This window comes from Thrips palmi, unplaced genomic scaffold (assembly GCF_012932325.1).
Source record: "Thrips palmi isolate BJ-2018 unplaced genomic scaffold, TpBJ-2018v1 HiC_scaffold_8, whole genome shotgun sequence".
In the NCBI taxonomy this organism is placed as follows: domain Eukaryota; kingdom Metazoa; phylum Arthropoda; class Insecta; order Thysanoptera; family Thripidae; genus Thrips; species Thrips palmi.
The window spans coordinates 9,740,500-9,764,880 of NW_023144635.1; the positions used below are offsets into that span (position 1 = coordinate 9,740,500).

The 24,381-nt window shown below is 52.4% G+C and overlaps 3 protein-coding genes across 3 annotated transcripts; 1 reads left to right on the top strand and 2 right to left on the bottom strand.

Moving 5' to 3' along the window:
- Positions 1–25: 25 nt before the first annotated feature.
- On the bottom strand, positions 26–4,237 carry LOC117653671 (transcription factor 25). The gene is made up of 11 exons (XM_034399494.1): positions 3,924–4,237; positions 3,367–3,552; positions 3,079–3,272; positions 2,889–2,974; positions 2,679–2,809; positions 2,343–2,536; positions 2,086–2,260; positions 1,716–1,972; positions 1,367–1,622; positions 1,092–1,246; positions 26–1,005 (listed from the first exon to the last, which is right to left on the bottom strand). Exons 1-11 carry the CDS (start codon positions 4,092–4,094, stop codon positions 831–833), a joined length of 1,980 nt encoding a protein of 659 aa, XP_034255385.1. The 5' UTR covers positions 4,095–4,237; the 3' UTR covers positions 26–830.
- A 3,296-nt stretch (positions 4,238–7,533) lies between these two features.
- LOC117652929 (organic solute transporter alpha-like protein) lies at positions 7,534–19,139 on the top strand. Its single transcript, XM_034398126.1, has 5 exons — positions 7,534–7,734; positions 17,235–17,389; positions 17,516–17,751; positions 17,895–18,244; positions 18,441–19,139. Exons 1-5 carry the CDS (start codon positions 7,722–7,724, stop codon positions 18,677–18,679), a joined length of 993 nt encoding a protein of 330 aa, XP_034254017.1. The 5' UTR covers positions 7,534–7,721; the 3' UTR covers positions 18,680–19,139.
- Positions 19,140–19,314: 175 nt separating this feature from the next.
- On the bottom strand, positions 19,315–24,350 carry LOC117652926. Its single transcript, XM_034398120.1, has 12 exons — positions 24,108–24,350; positions 23,920–23,992; positions 22,974–23,803; positions 22,658–22,892; positions 22,475–22,545; positions 21,445–22,362; positions 21,131–21,353; positions 20,709–21,059; positions 20,416–20,618; positions 20,200–20,332; positions 19,954–20,107; positions 19,315–19,869 (listed from the first exon to the last, which is right to left on the bottom strand). Exons 1-12 carry the CDS (start codon positions 24,113–24,115, stop codon positions 19,520–19,522), a joined length of 3,549 nt encoding a protein of 1,182 aa, XP_034254011.1. The 5' UTR covers positions 24,116–24,350; the 3' UTR covers positions 19,315–19,519.
- Between the last annotated feature and the right edge of the window lie 31 nt (positions 24,351–24,381).

Here is a 24,381-nt window from a genome sequence, read left to right on the forward strand (position 1 = left end):
ATGGTAACGGAATTGATCAAAGAGTTTCAACACATAAATATCAGGAGGTCTTTTATTTTCAGTGAGGAGGTAAAGAAATTTCCAACAAAACAATAATCATAATAATAATAAGCAACAAAAAACAAAATAACTTCACAGTCTTGTACAGTAGCACTGCTCCTTTCATGGGCATCGTTCTCGCGCTCTTGCGCTCATACAAGGACATACAGTGGTATTTCATTTATGCTTTCATAAATGTATAAAAGATGTTCCAAGTCAGGGTTAATGTGACAGGTCAACCAGTAAAACTTAAATGGATTTTTTAAAGAAAAAAAAACATGATTAGTAACAAAAAATTTATCAGGGTTGATTGAATACATAGAACAGACTGAATACATTATCAGTGAAGTGTTCTTCAGCCACCGCTCCCGCCGCCAAATTCATTTAAGAGATCAAACAAGCGGTACTACATAAATTAAACAATACTTATGGTTCGCAATATCGCTTCACATTTTCATGAAAAATAAGCTCAAGTCACACACTGACAAGTAGCAACAGCAATCCTGCATCATCTTATTTATTCATCAACATTGTAAGAACCCAAAATAAACCCCAAATTTTTCAAAGAAAAGAAAGAAGGAAAGAAAGAAAGAAAAAGATAAAATAAAGGGTAACAGATTATCAAAGATTTTGTTGAATTGAAATGTTACACAACCAAACTGACTAAATAAAATTTACACACAGAATATGATATGATAACTGTAATTGATTAACACCTATCACCTGGCTGACATTTGATAGCCAAATGGCTAAGATTTCATTTATTATTGAGTCATTATAATAATTTCAAATCAAGCTGTATCAGTTTCATCACCTTCTGATTCATTTGCATCATCAGAACCATGAGTTATACTAGCCATAAGGTCTCTTACACTTTCCATCAATGTGCCAACTCTGAGGGTGATGTCATTAAGCATACCACCATCCTCTGGACCCTCTTCCGGGTTCTCATTTACTAGGGCTTCCCTGCAAAAAAATGAAAGATTGCATAAAAAAAGTACTGAATAAAAGCAACATGCAAATAATTTTAAAAAAGTTACCCATGTACTTACGCTTCATCCAAATTGAAGTGTGGTAGCAAGGACCGGAAGAAATTTGTAAACACATTTGTCTCAACAGCTAAGCGAGAACGTTGTGGACGAGTGTACAGATCAACAGAGTCTAATGGAGGCAAAGGATCCAGAGACATTATGGGTCCTAGTTGGTTCTGCAGGTAAAAATTAAGCATTAGGGATGAATCATTAAAAAGAATAATACATGTGTAGAAGGTGGCTACAACATTACAATTTATTTCATTATGTTTGGTTTTCAAGAAAGGTAAACTTACTGCAGGTAGGCCCTGGGGTGTCAGATCCTTTCTATCACATAAAAATATGTATCTCAAAATATTTCTCGGAGGTGTTCCAACATAGCGAATGGCTCTTTTTCTTTCAGCTTCAGCAATCTTTGGGTCATTGGCACTAACTCTGTCAAGAACAGCATGGGCATTCTTTTGGAGCCAAGGCAACAGCTCCGGTTCTTTCCAGACATGATAGCTTTGAATTACATAGAGTTGAATGAGTTGTCCTAAGGATTGACTTTGGCTGCAAACCAATAAAAAAATTGTCAGTTAACTAAGAAGTGAATTTAACTAGTATTGTATTGCATTAGAAAGTAGGAAGTGCCCATTAACTGACTTTTTATCTGCATCCACAGTGAAGAAAGAATGTGAAGACATCTTAGAATCCACAACAACAGAGCATTTGTCCAGAAGCTGTTGAAGTACTCCAGGAAACATAATTAGAGCTTCCTGCAGCATTTTGTCAGCAAGTGATGTATCACCAGACCCATTTTGGGCTAGAGACAATTGAAAGTGAGCAAATGCTACAGAGAAGGCAAAATTAGGAAGCTGGGACAGATTTCTTTTTGGCTCCCATTCTTCATAAAAGTCAATCTAAAACCAAATCAAAACAAAAAAGATAAAAATTAAAAAAAAAAATTTAAAAAAAATGAAAAAAAAAGCCTACAGAAATAACAGAAGGTAGCATTGTTCACAAAAGTACTTACAAGCCATTGATACTCCCTGGCTCTCAAGGCATAGAAGTCAATTGCAAGAACTATTGCTAAAGGATCTTCTTCTGGGTCAAGAGCAAGAAGTAATTTACAGAATTCCAGGGCAGTCCGATAACAAGCACGTCCACCAACAAATAAGATATGCTTAAATAAGGCAACATACAAGGACCTGTAAAAAAGGTAAATTAGCACACATAAGATAAGGCAAAGAAAAATCAGCAGTAAATAAAAGCAGAAGATAGAGTTCCCACCTGTTTTGCTGCCTCTTGTAATCAAGACGACAAGTGCCTAATGCAACATTAAATGAAGGGTGAAAGGCACATTCAAGAGCAAATAGTGCTTTCTCAACCAACTCTGCAGCCATGGCAAGATCCTCACTGAGACGACAAATGTCAGATAGTTGTAACAAAGAGTTCACATGGTATGGATACATATTGATAACAGCCTGAAATGGAAATAAAACAGAAATAAAATATCAGCTGGTTTGAATAAGCAAGCAGGCAGAGTGGGGCATGGAACTTTGCCTCCCTCTGGGAGGCTCCACCCTGGATCCACCACTGAATAACCAGTTGGATTGAAAAACTTACCACAATGTTATCAGGCCGCAAACTTTCTACAGCATCTAAAAATTTCATTTCAACAGTCATGTATAGAGTGCTGTGATCAAGGGTAAAGTATGAGATACCATCCTTGGTTTCCAATAACTTCATTGATAAACCTGAAATGAAAATTTTTTAAAATCTAAACAAAAATGAAAAGGATCAGATTGGTGTTTTAAAAATTGTGAGAAAAATTACCTTGCTTTCCAATTTGTTGCCAGTTTTCTTTAGCAGTCACTAGCCAAGTAGGTTTCAGAGTGCGAACTCTTTGGTTTCGTTTCTTCCTATATTTACATATTTGCGGGAAAGTCACAATTATTTTAAATGCATTCTACTTACATATCATGTGCATATACCACTAAAGAACAAATAGGCAAAGAAGTCGAACCTGGTTTCAGCTTGAATGATTTTGGATCCAAATATACGCTTAAGCTCATTACTTGGATTTAGATGTTTATGCTCTACACCAAGTGAACATTTGTGGTTGCCCGATGAATAAATATCATAGTGTGAAGAGGGGGCTGGAGCGGCCTCGCCAAGGAGTCTATTGACTTCCCTAACAGATCGTTCTACTTCATCATCCTGAAAAGAATGCGTCAAACAAGAACAGTAAGAGATAGATTCACAAATAAGAATTGCAAATGCATTTAGAAGAGCCGTTGGGAAAATGCATTACCTCCACATTGTCTTCACTACTTCTTGCATTCTGCTGCTGCTTCATTGACTTCTTCTTCTTCTTTTTTTTCTTTTTCTTTCCACTTTCTTGTGCTTTATGACCTGCCTGTGCGATTGATGCTTCCGTTTCATGATTTTCTTCATCTTGTCCATCAGATTCTGATGGGGAGTTGGATTGATCATTTAACTGCATAAACAAACAAATGAATCTATAGGAGGATGGCACAAAATTGGGGCTTCAACTAAGTAAATTGTAACATAACCGGTGATATCAATAATCGTTCCTTTGTCATTAACAAAATTTATCTCAAGAAAAGATTGAAAAGGTTGAATATGACATGCATCAACTAGAGTCCAACAAGACACATAGAGCTTAAAAATGACAAGAAAAGTCATCATGAAACAAATCCCAAGGATCGGGAAGTTAAAAGAGACTTGAGAGATAAGATTCCGAAACAACATACTGGACACTGAACAAGGTTATATGACCTCCTTGCAGGAAAGAAAGTACTACCAGCGTGTTGCATCGGGATCAGAAGTACGCAATGAGACACAAACCAAATCGAATGGGTTGACGTGGGCCTTCTTCTTTGTTGCTCCAGTAAATGTGACGGGACTGTCCGCACAGCCATCGCTGTCGCAGTCGCCATCCCTGTCCAAAGAGGCACCAGGAATGCCCAGGCCGATGTCTTTGTCACCGTGAAGCTTCCTGATCACTCGGGAGGACATAGTTCCTGGCTTCCTACGACTTCATACACGGTGCGACCGATAAAGGACTCACTGACAGGAAAACCAAAATAAAAACACGTTGGTCTGCCTCAACAACGTTGTCGTCAGCTGTACTACTTCAAGTTCGATTGTGAATGGCGGCGGTCGAGGTATCGAGAGTTCATGTCGTCTAGGTCGATATATTGTTGTGGCGGCAAGAAAACTTTTCTTCAAACCTGACATTTCGATGAACACTGCAAATATTCTCCGCTGCAAATTGAGGCGGGAGGCGACACAGTCTTGCTTAGAAGCATCGGGGAGGGTAAGGTAAGGCCCATCTGCTCAGGTTCAACCAACCGGTCCAGCCTTCGACAAGTACAGTACACTGCCGAACGCCTGGTCCGTAGGCAACCAATCGTACACGAGCGAGACGAGCGCCTGGTCGGCAGGCAACCCAAAGTGCTTGCGTCACAGGCCGTGCCAGTGGGGTGTTTCTGCCACGGCTGGCCGGCTGATCGAGGGCACACACTTTTATTTACGTGCTGCGGCCACGCGGCCACGGTAGTGTCCGCTGTCACGCCAAGTCCCGATTCGTCATTCGTCACATTCAGGGCTGAGCCTTTCATCGCCAAACTAACGGCCATCCTCCGGGTACCTTGCGGAGGTGGGAGTCATTGGGAAAGATTGATAAAGCAATCAGCGCCCTCCCCTCCCAGCCTGGCGTGCGGGCACGTTACTCTTTGAACCGAGTTAACGTTGCGCCCCCTCTCCGACTCCGGTTGCAAGACGAGACGGCACTGCTCGGAGGAGGGGCGGAGGCGGAGGGGGGCGCGGTTGGCGCGGAGGGCCTTCCCGCCGGCTGGCGGCACGGCGGTGGTGGCGGGGGCCCTTCATGGCGGAGTGCCGGGCGGCGCGCAGCGACTCCGCGCAGCAGCAGTCATCTCGCGGCGCGCAGGCCAAGCAGGCCGAGCAGTGGACCGAGAAGGGTGATGCTGAAGCTCGTGCTCGTGGAGCGAGTGCACAGCTTGGCACCCGCGGGCCACGCCGTCGGGCACCACAACGAGGCCCTGGTGCTGCTGCTCCTGCTGCTCACCGTGTGCCACGTCCTGCTCAACGCGGACCTGGACGTGCTGCAGCGTCCGCGGCGGTCGCGGCGTCCCTCGCTCAGCCTCCGGTAGGCCGTCATGGACACGATGGACGCCCTGCGGTACCGGCTGGTGAACACCGACGTGCTGGGCGCGAGCGACGACATCATGTCCTCGACGGCGTCCTCGCCCGCCGCGGCGGCCCTCCTCAACGAGTCGCCCCGGCCCCTCCAGCTGGACGCCGTCAACGCCACCGCCACCACCGTGGCGGCCGCCTGCCCCTCCGCCCACGTGCCCTCGCTGCCCGTGTACTTTGCAGGTGGGTTTGGCTTTAGCTCGGTATCGAGCGCAGGGCGAAGAGCGCAGCGCGCAGCGCGCCCGGCGCCGAGGGGTTGAACAGACGGACAGGCGGGGACGGGGCGGATGGACCGGGACCCTCGTCGCTGGCTAGCAGCGGCAGACTCATTCCGAGAGTCGCTTTCGTCGCTCTGTCTCTCTCGCACTCGGGGTGCCTCGTGTAGGTGCGAGAGAGACAGAGCGACGAAAGCGACTCGCGGAAACAGTAAGCAGTTGGTTGATGGCGCACAGTGGTGTGTGAGAGAGAAACGGTGACGATGAACTGATGGGAGTCAGACTGCAGGCACGCCTGTGCCATGGCACATCCGAGAATTCCAGTGCGGTGCCAGTGCAACACAGTGGCGAGACGTCATGACTGGGCAGGACGCGCGCTGGTGCCATTCCTCGTCCTCGCCGGCATCCCCGTCCGTCCCCGTTCGCACGCCGTCCGCCCGTCGCAGCGGCCAACAGCCCGCCATCAGTCTCGGCACGGACTTCGCATTTCGGAGGAGGACTGCTCCACGTGCACGTGTTTTTGGTGTTTTCGAAACAGGGACGGACACTTTCCAGAGTGCCTTGCAGTGGAGGTTCACGACCGATAATCCTTTCTGGCTGAAGGGGCACGCAGCCATCAGTCCCGATTACAGTTTCACGCCCGGACGGCCAGACGGCGCTAACGGAGGACGCTGCCGGCAACACAGGCATCAATGGAAAAGGTGTCAACAACACTTTCTCCACTAATTCGGCAATTTTTGAAGGATTCTCTGACGCGCCAACGACACGAACACAGAGCGGCACGGTAACGACGACCCCTGTAATGAGAGCGCGACCTTGCAGCAGTGTAGTTGTACCTTGGGGCTCCGGGTGCCAACCCAGGGTGTCCCCGGTGTCCCGCCAGTGACGTCAGCAGCGTCAGCACGGCACTTTTACGTCTCGCACGGCATTAGCGGGTTGCGCCAGGGACTTGGTGCATTGGTTGGCGACTTGGTGCCGCCTAGGTGTACTTGGTGACGTGGTGCCTTGGTGCCTTGATGCCTTGATTCCTTGATGCCTTTGTGTCTTGGTGCCTTGGTGCCTTGGTCACTTGGCGTGACTCGGTACAGGGCCAGGCCGAGGACGAGGGCTGGCCTGGCACTGCTGGTAATGAGTTGAACGTGCGACCGATGCGCGTCTGCCCGCGATCACGCGCCCCCCCGCCCTGCCCTGCCCCAGCCACTGCCATGATCGCCCCTTCGGCCCCCTGTGTGCACACTGTGAATGCCATGGAGCCTCGCGGGCGGCACGAGGGCGGTGACGATAATGAGTGGGTAAACTAGCCAGCGGGACAAATACGCGCGATTAGAGTATCGACCGTGAAAATGGATGATTCGGACTGTGTTCGAGGGATCGGGTCACGGCGGGAAAGGGGGGGGGGCACACTACAGTATTTTGAATCGCGTCATCGCGTGGGGCCGGAGGCCGGGGGCAACGGCGGGGCGTGGCCACAGCGCATTGACTGCCCAATGACCTTTGCACATGCGGGGTAGCGGCACATTTTTGGTCGTCGTGCTGCGCTGCACTATCTCATGTTGACTTAGGTTGAATAAAAGGTGGCATAGGCGTAGGAACAGCGATGAAACATTTGTTTGTAAGCAAGAACACGGGCAAGTCTTTAGTTAAAGGACATTTCGGAAATTAAATATAATGCCTTCTAATGCTTTTTTTGTGGAAGGGCTCCAAAAAAGGCTAGGAAATGAAATGATTTTGAGGTTGCTTTTTTTTTTTCAATTGTAGAGCCTGGACAGTAATACGGTCCTCCACGGGCCCTACATGCGGCCCCCTAGAGACCCTCGCCCCGCCGCCACGCCGCCACGCGTCGCCCCCGCTCGCCCCTGCAATCGAGTTGGTGTGCAGACGGAGCAGTGTCGTGGACGGCGGCGGTCGATCCGAGAGCGCTTTTCGCCGGCCCGCCGTGGCGTCGTCGGCCGCGTCGCTCGCGTCCTTGGGGGTTTAAGTGCGGACCCGGTGGAGACCAGTGGAGGCGCAGTCCGGGCGCGCCGCGCGGCCGAGCAGGCCGAGTCGCCAAAGCGCCGTGTGGAAGTCGCAGCCGATAAAGAGGAAGGTCCGAACAGGTGGAGCGAACTTACACTACGCTAGGACCCATCACAACACTCCGCGCCGGCATGGCAGCCGCCGGGCTCGGAACGGAAACCGAATAAGAACCGGGCAATCTGCAAGCTGCGGTCTGATGGCGATCAGAGGTGAGCTTTGGTGGGCCTTACTCGAAATGCCGTGGGGGCCGCGCAGCCCCAGGCGTAGACTAGCAGACTGTGAGTCGTTGTCTGCGCTGTCTCACTCGCATTCGTGGGGTGTCCCCCGAGAGAGACAGAGCGACGAAAACGACTCTCGGAATCAGTCTGCAGGTCGGCATGGCATTCCAGCGTGGCTAGGCGGGCTTGCTTGTTGTTGCCGGTGCACTCTCCCTCTCTCCTCCCCTTTCCCTCTCGGTGCATTTCCCTTTCACATCGCGCTCTTCATGTCGCCGGCCGGTTCGGTGCATTCAGTCGGTCTCCGTCACAGCCAGAGCGCGTCTACACTGCGATCGGAAACCACTCTGGGCAGGCGCGTTAGTTTTATAGTGATGTCCGGCCGGCACACTGCAGCCTGATTCCGAGTGTCGTTTTCGTCGCTCTGTCTCTCGCACTCTTGTGGCGTCCCATGCAGGTGCGAGGGAGACGGAGCGACGAAAACGACTGTCGGAATCAGTCTGCAGCAGCAGCGAGAGAAGGAACTTGGCCTCGCTGGGAATCAGCTGGGACAAAAAAAAAATATGAAAAACTAAAACGAGCGTCGGCCTTGCAGAGTAGGGCCAGGTGGACCGGACGCTCCAGGTGGGCGCCTAGAGGCTAGAGGCGAGCCTGAAGGCCTAGAGCTGACATGGGGCAGGCCTCCGGTGCACTCGGCATTCGTCCTTGAGAACGCCGGGACTCCAAGGCCCGTCCTTGGGCCTCGGAGAGGCACCACCCGGACTTCCCCGCACACCGCGCTGTGAACGAGGCGGTGCACAGTGGGCCGGTAGCCGGTCAAAATCCCAGACGCGTTTTGACCTCCAGAGTCGCTGAATGGGACTCGAACCGAACGTGTGACCACACCAATGGATTGCTTTCCGAACGAGGAATCCATTGGTGGGGTCACACCCTTGGTTCGAGGCCCATTTAGCGACTCTGGAAGTCAAAACGCGTCTGGAGTTTAGTCCGCCGGCGACTGGTCTTCTGCCTCACTGTGCAGTGGCAGCCGAGAGTGAGCGAACGAGAGAGAGAGCCACCCCCAATCCGTGTCTCTCGGGCTGAAGCAGGGCTGAAGCCAGGGCCCGGGGGCCATGCAGGCTACGCCGGAGCAGGTCCGCGAATGCTGGGCGAGGCGTATTGATCTTCTCTCGCGGCGTGCGCGGCGGCAGCGTGTGGGGTGGGTCAGGCTCGCCGGCCGCCGACTCAAAATAAGACGAGAAACCCCACCCGGCACGCGGATGCACGCTGAGATAAAAGAGATGCCAAGTGCACGCGGGGTTCCCAAGCGGTCACCCGTCCAAGTACTGACCGGCGCTGCCTAACTTCGGTGTGCGGAAGGGAACCGGTGGATCCAGCGCGGTACGGCCCCTGGCGAAGGCTGGTGTCGGCTGGTGTGGTGCGCGCCGTACTTCGAGCTGCGCAGATCGCTTCATCCGTCGGAATCTCCACGGCACTGATAAAGAAGGCGCAGGACGAGAGCCCGAGGTGCGAGATTCGGGGCAAGACAGTGTGTCAAGGCCGCCCGAGAGAAAAGAAAAACAAACACAAAAATAACGCCACGGTCGAACGCGGTCGAACGAAAAGAAAAGTTTCGCCGGATGCCCGCGAACTTGCGCACAGGCAACCCCTCAAACGACAACAGCGTTTACTCAGTCGGGGGATTTTTGTTTTGGTCGGGAAAGGGTCAGGAACATAGGCGCGCCGAGTTTTGCTGTTCCGACACCGCCTTTGGGAACTCGCAGGAAACCGCGGTAGGGAAACGGAAGCGCGAGTAAAGTGGAGTGGGCAAGTGGGCAAGTGGGGCCCGGCTGCCACGCCGCCACGCCGTCTTCGCTTATCGTATCATCTCGCGCGCCCGGCCCAGCCGACTCTCCATAATCGAAGACGGCGGTCGATACACATTCTGTTGCTTCGCGCACCGAGAAAAATAAATCTGATGACACAACCTTGCTCGAAAACGTGACGAAAACGGCTCTCGAAATCAGTGCAAGTGCTGTGGCTATGAATGGAAGTGTCTTCGCACACGCGGTCGACTCTCTCTGCCGGCAGCGTAGTACTCGGTGTACTGTCCCCTTTCACACCCGAAAAGGCTGTGCGCCCGGCCCGCCCCTCGCCCGGCGCTCTCTCGACCTTCACCTTAGCGGCCGGGCTGGGCCTGGCTGGGCCAAGCGCTCAGCCAGCCTTCACCTAGCTACCTTTCAGCCACGTGCCCGTAAGGTCCGTCGGCCCCTAGCCGCTGTCCCACGCCGCACCGACGAGACGACACATCCCGTTTCATCACTTGCTGTGCCATTTTTAGGGGCCTTTTTTGCTTGCTGTTGTGTGATCTCTGCACTGCAAAAACGATTTCGCTCGTAATGGTAGTCCGGGGCATTAACCACGGGGACGGCTAACAGCGAAGAACCTTAACGCGTCAGCTTAGATTCCAAGAACGCCGTTATTCCCCTTAAACTTTAAACCCAACCAGGGGGTGCGTAAAGGTTGAACAAAGATCACAGAATTTAAGAAAAAACGACTCTAGGAAACAGTTTTTTCTGTCGGCGAGGCACATCCGAGTTTTCGGTTTACCGGGACCGATGTTTCACCAATCCCTACGAACGCGCCGCGCCCTAAGACAGTCCACGTAACGCGGTTTACGGAGCGTGGCCGTGGCGCTAACGTTAATTAACGCTAACGCAGTTTCCGTAACGCCCCTCACGTAAACCGTTAAAAAGCCTCTGCAGGCCCCGAAAGGGGGGCGGGCCAGGCCCGGCAGGCGGCCCAGGACAGCACCCCCCCACGGCGGGGTCAGCACACACTACTACACCTTTTACCCCTCTGTCACGCCGCACGCACGGGGCTGCCGTATGGGGGGGAGACAAAGACGACAACGGGCGGCAGGCGCCGAGGCCGCCAGGGCCGATTCGCCGCGAGCCCGGGTTCCCCAGGGCCCCGGCCCCCGCCTTTTGCCGCCAAGTTCCCCGTCGCGGTTTTTGGGGCGTGGCGGGGTGCCACCTTGGCCCACCCGTCGTCCTGCGCTCACGTAACCCTTACAGCACTCGGCCAGGCCCCGCCAGGCCCCGCCAGGCCGGCCCCTCCCCCGGCGGGGCCGGCACACACTACTACACCTACTACTCTACATGCCCCGCCGCACGAGACGGGAAGCTGGGGAGGGGGGGGGGGCAAGGGGAACGGGCGGTGGCGCCGAGTCCGCCAGGCTGATTCGCGCTGATCCGGGTTCGAGCCCCGGCCCCGCCTTTTGCCTGCCAAAGTTCGCCGTCGCGTTTCGTCGGCGGGGTGACTCACCTGAGTGGCGCACTCACCTGGAAGGATCACTGTCAAGGGGGAGGGGGGCTACGCGTCACGTGATGTGTTTCGCTGCATTGGTGGTGCATCGTGGTGCAACCGGCTGCAATCGAGCAATCAAAATGCAACAAGGGGCTTGCAGCCTGCGGCAGGTTGGTCCCGGAGGACAGAGCTTCCGTCGCTCTGCCTGTCTCGCACCCACGCGGAACGCCACACGGCCTCGAGCGAGACGGAGCGACGAAGCACTGTGCGTCATCTGCGAAGCAAAAGGGCCCTCGGCGTCGCGTTTGACCTGCTTGACCGACCGGCCGGCCGCGGCGTGGGCAAACGACGAGATAGCGCACGGCTAATCATACCTCGCGCAAATTGCAGACCATAATCCGCAACTCGCCGGCATGCAGACTGATTCCGAGAGTCGTTCTCGTCGCCCTGTCCCTCTCGCACCTACACGGGACGCCTCATGAGTGCGAGAGAGACGGAGCGACGAAAACGATTGTCAGAATGAGGCGTGAATCGTGTGCGATCGTGTGCTGCCCATCGCGCCGTGCGCCGCGGCTCCGCCAGGCGGAAGTTCCCCTCACTGCGCCGCGCCGCGCCGCCCGGCAGTGGCACTCCCCCGCGTACTGCCTGCGTACGGCGAGAGGGCGTACTCCGTCACGTTTTCCATTCCGTTCGGTTTCCGCGTCGCGGCTGCGCGGCTCCACTCCACGCTCCGAGGGAACACGATAACGCCGACACCAACAAACAAACAAATACCAAACGGCGTGGATGCGCGCGACGAGCTCTACTCGCCGCCGACCGATTCCCAGAGTCGTTATCGGTCTCTCTCGCTCCTGTGCGACACGCCCCATGAGTGCGAGAGAGACAGAGCGACGAAGACGACTCTCGGAATCAGTCTGCAGGTAATCACACGGCACTGGGTGGCCCGCCGGGGGCGTGGAGGCGCACCATAGCCATTAAATTAGACAGCGCGTCGCCACCAGTGCCGCGTGCCGCGTGCGTGGAGGTGAGGAAGGGCCCGGGGGACTGCGGTCCGCGGCGACGGACGCGAAGGACGACAAGGACGACAAGGACCCCTGACGGCCACCGCGGCGCGCGGTCGCGACCCCGCCGGTCAGTGCCCCGCAGTGCCGGAGGGAATTCCCCCGGCGGCCCTTGACCGGACTGGTCGCCGGCGCACAGTGTGCCAGAAGACCGGTGGAGGCGTCCAAAACTCTAGACGCGTTTTGAGCTCCAGAGTCGCCTACCAGGACTCGAACCGAGCGTGTGGCCCCACCAATGGACTCCTCGTTCGGAGAGCAATCCATTGGTGGGGTCACACGTTCGGTTCGAGTCCTATGGTTAGCGACTCTGGAGCTCATGACGCGTCCGGGATTTTGACCGCCTCCGCCGGTCTTCTGGCCCACTGTGCGGCGACTCGAACCGCGGGAACGGAAAGGGCGAAGGACACCGACATCCTTTCGGTGCAGGTTGTGTGCCAGCCAAGGAGATGATGATGTTTTCAAACTCAAACTGGTCGTGTAATAGACAATAAAACTGGCCGTTGTTTGGTCTTGGTTCTGTGCAACGAGGTTCCGCTGAGTGCCTCGCGGCTTGCTCGGTGGCTCGCTCGGCGGCTTGGCCGTGGCACTCGTTTCGACAGCGGCCGCGCGGCGGGAGCTACCCCCCCCCCCCCCCCCTCTTTCTCTCCCGGCGCCAGCGAGCGGCGCACTCGCCAATTCAAATTTGGCCAATGTCGCCACGGAGGCGCTAAAATCAAGGGCAATAGTTGCCTCCACTACCAAAACATGGCTGCAGAAAATAGAATTAAATTAAAAGGAGAGAAATTGTTTTTGTGAAAATTCGCCGCGTGATGTTTAGCGTATAGTTGTTTGGTGCAGTTGCGTCCACTGTCCACTTACCCGTCGCCAGTACCGCGGTCCTGAACGGGTTTCAGAGGGAAAAGAGAGGAGGGGGGGGGGCATGCCCCGTCACGGCGGTCAAGCTTTTGTTTCGACATCCAGCGGCTGGATCCTTGTGCCTGTTTCCAAGTTCACCCGGACTGGCCGAAGTCCAGCTGCTCTGCTCCGCTCTGCTGCCGAGCCTCACACGGTGCGCCGCGGCCGTCGACGCGGCGGATAAAAACACCGAGGGCTTCCAAGCGAGCGAGCGATCACTTGAAGGGTCATTGCCTCCCCCCGCGGGGCCCGGCCTGGGCCCCTGCAGACGAGGGCGTTGCGCAACCGGTGGGTCACCCCCCCCCCTTCCCCCCTCTCCGGCTGCAACCAAGATGTACAATGCACCTGCATAGCGAGGAAGACGCCCGCAGGGAGTGCAGTGCAGTGGTGGAGGGGAGGGACCATTTTCTTCTTCCAGGAACACCGTGAGAAAGTGACGAAGTTATTTTCTGAAATTCATTTGAGGCGTTGAGCGCATCCACGCTGTCAGGCGCCTCCATACGTATGATGGCTTTCTCTGTCCGTCGGTGGGCACGGCGCGCGGCACGGCGCCAGCCGAACCATCCCGAAGTTGCATCGTCGGTCTGTCTCTCTCGCACCCTCATGGCACGCCCCAGGTGTGCGAGAGAGAGAGAGAGAGAGAGAGAGAGAGAGAGAGAGAGAGAGAGAGAGAGAGAGAGAGAGAGAGAGAGAGCGACAGTGTGCCGGGAGGTAAGGCGGCTAATGTGTCGGCGTGTTGCGTCGCCTCGGTTCCAGTGCCAAAGTCACCGTGGGCGCGCCGGGGCGCGCGAGTCCCCGACACGGCAGACGCCACGCCACGCACCGCGTGCTAAACAGGGCTCGCATCGTGCTCGCGGGCATGGCCGAGCGGTTAGGGCAGCGGTTCGCAACCTTTTTCGGTTCGCGACCCCAAATTTGTAGCGAAAAATTTCCACTGGCTGTTTGTGAAAAATCGTGTTTTGGGCCGACTTTAAGCATCCACTGCGTCTGATCCAAGGCGGTATTTCGTCCTCCCTCAACGGGCAATTGGTCTTTGGACCTTCCTTTAGCATGCCTTTGTTACGGAGTGCGATTATCTGCCTTAGTTTGGGAGCAGTATTGCCGCAAAGTTGATCAACACACGATTTTTCAGACATTTGTGACCGTTTTGATCAACTTTGCGGCAATACTGCTCCCAAACTAAGGCAGATAATCGCACTCCGTAACAACGGCATGCTAAAGGAAGGTCCAAAGACCAATTGCCCGTTGAGGGAGGACGAAATACCGCCTCGGATGAGACGCCGTGGCTGCTTAAAGTCGGCCTAAAACACGATTTTTCAACGACATTTGTGACGGTTTTGATCAACTTTGAGACACTACTGCTTTTAAACTAAAGCGGATTATCGCCTTTTGTATCAAAGGCATGCTAAAGGAGGGGAACAAATTTGGGGTCGTGAACCGAAAAAGGTTGGGAACCGCTGGGTTAAGCTAACCACGAGGCGCTGTGAGCCGGATTACCGAAGTCGTTACCCCCTCGCCTGCAGTTCAGTGCTCTGCAGTTCAGTGTCCTACTGTGATAGCGCGCAACTTGCGCCACCATCGGGTCGGCAAGGCGCCTCGGGCTGGCCGGCCGTCGCACCGCTGTCTTTTCAAGCCTTTATCAGAGTCGTCGAGTCACGCGTCTTCTGGAAAGGGACCGTCGCCGACCGTCGCACATCGACGACGGAGACTTGAACGCCCGAGTTGTGGTCGGACCACTGCTGTCTGAGGGTCGTGGTCCCTGTTCCAACGCGAAACTTTTCTTGTGTGCGGTTGTGTGCGCGCGCGCGCGTGCGTGCCTCGGCCGCTTACTGCAACGCCGCGTGCGTGCGTGTGCGTGCGCCTCGCCATACCCCACACCCGCGGCGCGTTGCACTCCATTTGGCTTGCGAAGCTTGCGAAGCGACGGAGCCTTTCCCGTTGCGCGTTGCTGCGCGTTGCGAGGCTTTTATTTCACACCTCCGGTCGGTCCCGGTCGCAGTCCCCGTGCCGGCCGGACACTTGTGTTTACCCTGTCGCCGTCAGGTCGGCTGGCTTCCTCGCTCCGCCTGGCTCTTGGCCTGGCTCCGCCTGCAGCCCGATTCCGAGAGTCGTTTTCGTCGCGCTGTCTCTCTCGCACTCATGGGGCGTTCCCTGTAGGCGCGAGGGAGACAGCGCGACGAAAACGACTCTCGGAATCTGTCTGTGCAGGCTCCGCTCGCAGCCCCGCAGCCCCGCAGGCCCACAGGAAGTAGGCCACGGACCGGCCGGCGGACCGCGGCGTGCCAAACCGAAAACCGGTCGCCCGGTGACGGCGTGACGTCACGCGGCACGCGGCCCCGCACGCGTAATAACGGCTGGCCTGCCCTAGTAGTGTGCCAAGCGCCAGGCGGCAAGCGGCACAGAGGTCACCGCAGCACCAACACCATTGTAAAACAATACAAGTAAGGATAGCGGTCTCTCTATATTTACAAGTTATGTGACCTTTCAGAGACCTTAAAAATAAATAGACCGAAAAAGTGCAAAGAATACTGACCCCGAGGTTAAGGGTCGGTGGCGCAACCCTCTCGAGCGCGGATCCAGAAGGACAATTGACCTCTTCGGCCTTTGGATACCTGCCGCCGCCAGGAAGAGAGACATAACCCACCCTTTGCCGCTTCCCCGGCGTCCGCACGCGGGCGCTCCCCGTCGGCCGAAGCGCCTGCCATGCGGCGGGTAGGCTGTACCGCCGCACTCGCCTGCGTGACGGGGCGGCCCACCCTCCGGGCGCTCCCCAACGCTCGCGCTTTTCCGATGATCAAGTCGCGCAGCGTGGCAGCGCAGAGTCCTCCACTCGGCCCCAAGGTCCCCGTCAACGCGACGTGCCACCCGGACGTCCGCTCCGATCCAGCCGCTTTGTCTCGCCGTTGTTGTCTGAGACCACGGCGGCCCGATCGAGGGCGAGGACGGAGAGCGACGACACACACACACACACACACACCACACACACACACACGCGCACGCGCACACACACACACACACACACACACACACTGTCAGTGATGGCGGCCGCACTATGGGCCACGGAGGCAGGCCCCGGCCCCAGCTCCGCCTTCCCACCAAAGTGCCCTGCTCTGCTCTCCGGGTGCAGATTCGTCCCTTCCAGGCCTCTGTTGTGCTCTCCACACTGATTGCGAGAGTCGTTTCCGTCGCTCTCCCTCCCACTTATATACATTGCAGCTCATATGAGTGCGAGAGAGACAGAGCGACGAAAACGGCTCTCGGAATCATTCTACTGTGCGCTCTGCTGCGACATGTGCCCCTCCCAGGGCGCCGCGACGCCGCGACCTTGTACCCGCCGCAGCGCCGCGCCGCTCCTCGGTGAAAGTGAACGCTGCGCGCGGCGCCTCGGACCGGACCGGGCCGACCTGCGCCTCGAAGAAGCGCCGAAATGGGAGACGACGCCGGAGGACACACTGGAGAACACTAGAGCCACGCGACTGATTCCATACACCGCGCTGCTGTCTCTCTCGCACTCATGCCGGCGGCCCTCGCAGGTGCGAGAGAGACAGAGCGACGAATCGCCTTCGTGGAGTCAGTCTCCTCCAGGAGAGCGCCGAAGACGAGCGCGGCACGCGACCCGCCGACTCTCACGCCAATCAGCAATCAGAGGGCGCAAGCGCAAGCGAGCGCAAGCGAGCGCAAGCGACGTGTGGAAGCCACTCGCCGCGGGGCCGGCATTATTTGTCTTGGTTCGGTCAAGGTGCGTCAGTGTGTGTGTGTGTGTGTGTGTGTGTGTGTGTGTGTGTGTGTGTGTGTGTGTGTGTGTGTGTACGGAAGCGTGAGAGCACACTGCCGCAAGCTGCACACTGCACACACGGTGCGAGTGGTTCGAAAAGGGCGCCTTCGTCTTGGCGCATCTTGGCGGCCGCCGCGCTGCGCTGGCGACGACGCCGACCTCTGCGGGAGACGGTGCGCGGTGCGCTGGCTGTGGCCGTCCTGCGGCGTCGCGCCGCCCGCGCCGCCGTCCCGGAATCGTTGCGGCCAAACCGCAGGCTAGGTTTCCAGGGCCTCCAAAAGCGTCTGACGTCGGTATGGCATGGCATGGCGTCACCGCGGGTACAGGGTACACAACGCGCGGCACACTGATTCCGAGAGCCCTGTCTCTCTCACACTCATGGGCCGCCCCCGAAGAGGTGCGAGAGAGACAAAGCTCGGAATCGGTCCGCAGAGTCACCGGCGTCCCCGTTGAACTTGCCGTTGCACTTGTTGCAGCCATCGACTCGCTGGGCGAGGCGCTCTTCTCCGTGGCGGTGCTCGTCGTGCTGCTCACGCTGCTGGTGTACGCCGACACGCTGCGCCGCGTGCTGACGCGGACGGTGCCGGCCGCCGCCAAGACGCACTCCGCCTTCGTCATCAGCGTGTACCCGGTACGCAGCACACACTGCAGTCGCTCTGTCTCTCTCGCACCTACAAGGAACGCCCCACGCGTGCGAGAGAGACAGAGCGGCGGAAACGGTTCTCGAACCGCCCCTCTGACCGAGACCCTCCCGCAGGTGGTGGCGCTGGCCACGCTGTGCGCCGTGATCGTGCCGCGCGCCCAGCTGCTCGCCGAGGCGGTGACGCAGGGCGTCTTCATGGCCGCCGTGTACCAGCTGTGGTGCCTGCTGGTCGCGTACTGCGGCGGCGAGGCCGAGCTCATCCGCAGGGTGAAGCCGGGCTCGCTCAACCCGCGCGTCGGCCCCTGCTGCTGCTGGCCGTGCTGCCTGCTGCCCATGCTGGCGGTCAACAAGTACGTACGCCCGCTCTGCTGCAGACTCTTTCCGAGAGTCGCTGTCGTCGCTCTGCCTCTCTCGCACCCTCACGGGACGCCCCGTGTGGGTCTGCTCCACTCCGCGGGCGTTGGCGCTCGGTGACTACACTGCTCTGTTCCAGGCGCAACGTGTGCCTGCTGCGCGTGCTCGTGCTGCAGCTGCCCGTGGTGCAGGGCCTGCTGTACTTGGCGCTGCTCGTCATGTGGGCCGAGGAGGAGAGCCTGTACGAGGTCAACTACATGTACCTGCAGCCCATCGTCGTCGTGTCCATCCTCACCGGCATCTGGGGCCTGCTCATGACCATCAAGATGCTGAGCACGGTGCTGGCCGGCCACCTGGTGCTGGGCAAGTTCGTGGCGCTGCAGGCCGTGCTGCTGCTCGCCAAGTTCCAGGGGCTGGCGGCGCGCGCCCTCGCCTGGTACGACGTGCTGCCCTGCAACCCGCCGCTCACCCCCGCTGTCTACGCCAACCGTGAGTACGCTGGAGTGGGCCAGCGGGCTCATTCCGAGAGTCGTCTTTTTCGCTCTGTCTCTCTCGCACCTGTAAGGACCGCCGTATGAGTGCGAGAGAGACATCGGCGGAAAACGACTCTCTGAATCAGCCTGCAGTACGCCGCCGTGCCTCCTGGGGCTTCCCCTCTCTGACCCACCCCCACCCCATGTTGCAGTGATGTACAACACGGCCATGCTGGTGGAGATGCTGCTGCTGGCGCTGTTCGCGAGGGCATTGTACTCCAAGGACATCCCGGACCTCACCGACCCCCAGCACGAGCCGCAGGCCACGCAAGTGTGCGTCATCGAGGTGGCCGGCCAGAAGGGCGAGCTGCCGGGGCTGCCGGCGCCACAGTCCAACAACAACAACTACAACAAGGCTGCCGGCGAGGAGAAGACGTCCTACAAGTTGTGAGGGAGGCCGCTCTCCGCGGGAAAAGACTGCCGTTCGCGCTGCTTCGCTTAGGCGTTCATTTCGGCCATGTGTGATCCATGTCCGTGGCGCTGGGGGGACGGATGTCTTCCCTCTGGGCTGCACGGCTGCTACAGTGGGTCACGTCACCCACTGTGCGTTGCCAGTTCCAATCAATCATAAGGGAATGCCCGTTCCCCAGACGTATTGCAGTTGCATTTTTTTTTTTTGTCAACTTGAGTGTACAATTTTAACTAAGGATCGACGTGCATGTGACCATCTGAGGAGTTACAACTTGCATCTGTGTCATTTTATTTGTGTTGGTTGATAAGGAATGTTGTTGTAAGTGTAGTTGTCTAAGCTTTAACTTTAAGTTCATCACCATGACCTCAGACATCATCGCTCAAACCATCATGTTTACCATTAACAAACCAACTGTGATATAATACAATGTTTGTCAACATACAGTGTATATCATTTTGCCTTTATTCCCATATGGCCAAGACATACCTCCTTGCCACATTGTCCCTCAAAGTGGTTAAGAGGCACTTGAGGTTTCCAAAATACATTAACTCATTATATTTCACTTTTATGAAAATTAACTTAACTAACAGGAAAATGAAGTTTAGAAAAAAATCATCTATAATGACTATAAATCACTTTAATGACTATAGATTACCAATATAAGGGAAATCTAATGAACACACTGCTGATTCAAAACCATAACAAAACTCACTCACTGTCATCTCTTTAACATACAAAACAAAGGTACAGTATTTATGTGATATGCAATCAAAACAAAATCATAACAAAAACAAAGAATTCATAAAAATCATTATTTACTTAGTCTCTTGGCCAATTTGATTCAGCACAAACAAGTTGTATTCGTCGAAAGACCTTCTTTGTCTGCTTCCTGGACAAAACTGTAGACTGATTATGACTAGTGATGATGATGGATGAAAAGGGCGCACTGGCTCCACCTTTTTCCGCACAAACTTCAGGTTCTCTAGGTTTTTTGGGACTGGAAGTGAAGGCTGAATTTGTGCCATTCCGGCACTGTTGGCCAAGGTAGTCGTGATCAGGAAGAGGGGATGGTGTCAGTTTTGGGATTGGAATGGACGTTTTACAGTTCGATAAAACAGGCGCATTTACTAGATTGGTGTTCCCCTTATCTGCATCTTTCTTCAAACAAGCTAAAAACAGAGGTAATATACACATTTTAGAACTTATGAATTACTAACAACAACAAAACCACCGTAGAAGGTAATTGAACATACCATCATCATCTGAATGAGCCCATATATCAGATGGCGATGCAGTCAATGTTCTGGAGGAAGTGGAGGATGAAGGTGAAGCCGTTCTTGATGAAGAGGACAAAGCTGGAGAAATTTGCCTTCCGGAACAATTGGTGTCTTTTAATTCAAAAGAAACCTGCCAAACATGACAGTAAAACTTGCAATGAGAGGGAATGTTGGGCTAGAAATTAGTCTCAGTTTATCTGGTCCTAACTACTGTAGGCATACCTGTTTGGGCAATTTAGATGGAATCCGATGATCAATGGAAGAGCTTACATGTTCGAAAACTCTTTTGCGGCATGCACTTGTATTTGACAAAGACACTTCACCAGTCACAGTCCCCAATCCTTGGCTTGCAAGGCTACAAAAGAATATAGATTAATTCCCGTAAACTATATCCATTTAACATCAGTACCCAGATTATTAGAATGCATTGAAACATACCGCTTGGTTTGGTGTGTTGTCATATGAAACTCAAGAGTATCCTTCAACGCAAACGACATATTACAAATATGACATGTATGCAACTCAAACTCATCAGAGTTACTCAAATCCGAATTGCAACTGTCACAATTGTGATTCAAAAGCTGCCCTTCCTCTGCAAACTCTGCATCACACGTTGGGCATGAATAATTATTGGCAGAGTCCTAGAGACAATAAAACAAGACTCCTTAAAATAAAATGTTCAAACCCAAGCAGCAAATCACTGTAAAATAAACCATTAAAAAACTGCTCACCTCAGTACACGTGTGTGTGGTTAAGTCTTCATTAGTGTGGAAAAATTGGTTGCAGTTGGGACACTCAAGCTTTAAGTTCTCAAGCCCATCAGGCATTGGCAATGGTGGTTCTTCAGGGATGTACTCCACTGGTTCTTGTTTCACCTCAGACATCAAGTCAATAGCTGCATCATTTTCAGGAAGAATCAGCTCCTCCCCAAGTTCTTCCTTTACATTAAAAGGCAAAGGACAGCTACCACTTTCAATGCTTACAGAAGTGTCTTGAACAGTTTCAAGCTTTACTTGACACTCCGGAAGTGACAATGAAGGATCTTGCCACACAGTGCGGGTCTTAGGTTTGACCAGTACTACCTAGATGCAAAACAACATTAGGGGGTGAATTGAAATAAAATTGCAAAGAAAAATGTTGCAGTTTTACTTACGGATGTGCCATCATCGCTCTGAATCTCTGAATGAGAAGAATCTGTTCCAGACACAGTTCCTTTTGAGTGAAGAACTACATCCAAATATTCTCTTGCCGCTTCTTCAAGAGGATGAATAGTTTGAGGAAGGGGCAAGAACCCCGACTGGAGAAAGCTCTTGGATATTTCGGCTTTTTGTAGAGCAGCATCCCAAGAAGAGTCAAATATGCCTTCAAAATATTGTCTAGAAATAGGTGAAAGAAAAAAGAAAAGAGAATAAAATAGGAACAAAATGTTAAAACAAAAGATTATTTTGATTGAGTCCAGTGACTTACAAATGCACAGATTTTGCATTGTGGGATCTCAAGAACTTTTCAAGTTCACTCTCAAAGGATTCAACCAAAGGAGAGACAAGTGATTTACGGATTAGTTGATGAGAATGCACAAATCGCTTCCGACTAGGTAGAAAGACAAAGTGTACATCGTTTTCTCGTGCCATTAGAATAATGGAATATGACAACTGGGATACATCGCCCTCTACAAGTAACAAAACTGGTCTTGTCTTAGGTATAGAAATAAGAAACTGAGCAAACCATTGTCGAAAATTTGGAGATTCAAAAAAATCTTTAGGAGGGGTTTTGATAGATGGTAGCTCTAAGGTATGGATATTTTTATAATCAGTTATTTGTCCTCGATAAGTAAATGTAGGATGTAAAAGCACAGTGCCATTAGCATTTGTACTAAAAATTGCAGTTATAGAATCTTCTTCGACTTCATGGCCACATGATCTTTGAACAATTTGGTTTTGTTGAACGCTGCAAACAATTGCCTCAAATGCATAAAATACAGTGCTTTCTGATAAGCCACGTTTTGACAAACTACTCACTGCATTTAAATAACATGCATTTACATTATGAACAAATCTAAATTTTCCTGGTCTAGGAATTTGACCTACAGAGCCTAGTATTTTTTGAGCCCATCGCTTTGTTGGATTTCCATTAAAAAAATCAGAGACACGGAGACACTGGGCAATTTCAAGCCCCAAACGCTGAACATCACAGTAAGTTAGGTGATCTCCAAGTTTATTCCTTTCTGACACAACATGTCTCAGTTCAGATTCCACCAAACCCATAATTTCATCTTTCTGAAAAGATGTGGCTTCTTTCCAATCACAGGCAGTTCTTTGATTCCCAAAAGAAATTGGTTTGGCAGGACATCCTTGAGAAAAAACCTTCTTCTTTGCAAATTTTTTACTGCAAAAATCGAGGAAGGATGGATGAACATTAGTACTTGATCGTATTTAACTAACATTAAAAGCATAAAGCAACATTTCCCACCATTAATTCTAGAACAAAAAATACTCACTTTTCTCCAGTCAAAGCATCTGTTGGAACCCGCAAAGATGAGCTTATTTCTCCATTCATTACTGCCAAGTCCTAACATAAAAAGAGAAATAAAAATGTTGAGAAACGATTTGACTAAGGGTAATGGGTAAAGAATAACTTGAATCTACTGTTAGTAAGCATAATTTGTTTTACAAATTCGTACCAAATTATGGCTGTTCTCTATGTGCTGTCTTAGAGTGTCCTCTTTCTCCCAAAGAGATTTGCAGCCTGGGCACTCAATGAAGGTGTCCTTCCCATGAATGTAATGAAGAAGGATCAAGTGAAGCTGAAGGTACCAGGAGCGAGAGAAAGATGCAGGGCACTGATTACAGGTAAATAGTGCACTATTATTAGCTAGGCCATTCTTTTTTTTACGTTTCTTATTCTTTTCTTCTTTTCTATTGGAAAAATGTAGTTAAAACAGATGTTAGCTAGGTTTGTAGAAACCAACAAAAACTAGAAAGGTTACAACAAATTACCTTTTCAGAGCAGGATTCTTGTCTGCACTTAATGCATAATCATGATCCCTATGTGGTACTTTGAACTCTTTCTCTTTCTCAGGAGCAGAAGACAAAGATATTGACAGATCCTTGTTTTGATCTTCAAAGATTTTAATATTTTGCCGAGAGTTATCTCTCTCAGGAATATGCAAAACAGTGGATGGGGGATCTTTGTTGACTTCACATGTTTCTGTTCTTTCAGTTACATGATTTTTTTCCAGATCAGATGATATTGCTAAAGACGGGTCCTTGGTTCTATTCTCATGAATAATATCATGTACATTGGCTATTTCGTCGACATCATCATTACCCTCACTTTCATCTTCAGAAATATTGTGGATCCTTTTATGAACAGCTAACAGAATACTAGTGTGAAACCGTTCCTCACATTGCGCACACTTGTGAGGTCGCTCTTCCTCTATACTTTTTTTTTCTGAAACCTGTTCCACTATACTTTGTTTCTCTGAAACCTGTTCCAATATACTCCTTTTTTCCAGACTCTGCTCCACTACACTTTTTTCTGGATCCTGTTCCACTAAACTTCTTTTCTCTGGTGCCTGTACTGGTGATTTCTTGTGATGGCTGTGGCTTCTAGTATGACTTGAGCAACTATCAGATTGTTCAAGGTGATTCGAACTTTCTGAGGCATTTCTTCCCTCTCTTAAGATCCGTGTGTTAATATTACGGGTGGTTTTCTTCCTCCTGTACCGGCGTCCTCTCACCTTTCCGTACTTGCGTCCACTACCTTCAAATGATGGAAATGCGTTTCCACCGGAGGATCCTCTTTTGACACTTCTTACGGCATGTTTCTAATGAAAACAACAAGAGGTATTGATAAAAGTTGGGAATTTATAAAGCAGAGAGTAGAGTTGTGCAATTTCTTGGGTTCCATTCAACAGATAATTAATAAGCCACTGATACACACCTCCCGCAGTCTCTCCAATACAACCACTGGCTCCAGAAGATATAATTTTTCATCTTTTTTGCCGTTATAACCCCTTTAAAATGAATACATAGTTATAGGGTATGTGAGAAAAAAATGGTTAGTGATAAGTGTATACAAAGTTGATGATACATTTAACGTAAAGACAGCATAAATTAACAACTACTAACCCAAACATATTGGCGCCTGTCTCCTTTAACCTCAAAACCAAACAGCATCGCTCCCAAACCAGCAGGATATGCGAAAAAGAATGAAAGCAATGCGAATGATACGAGCTAAGGGCACTGTATTATGACAATTAAATAATTAAAAACTCGGTTAAGCCACTTCAAATGAGTGACAACACAAATAAAAGCAACAAGCTATCTCCGCAGCAAGTTGCTGCTGCCAGAACGTGAACCAAAACATAACACACTAGTGCTGTCAATACTGTTTTGTTTCCAC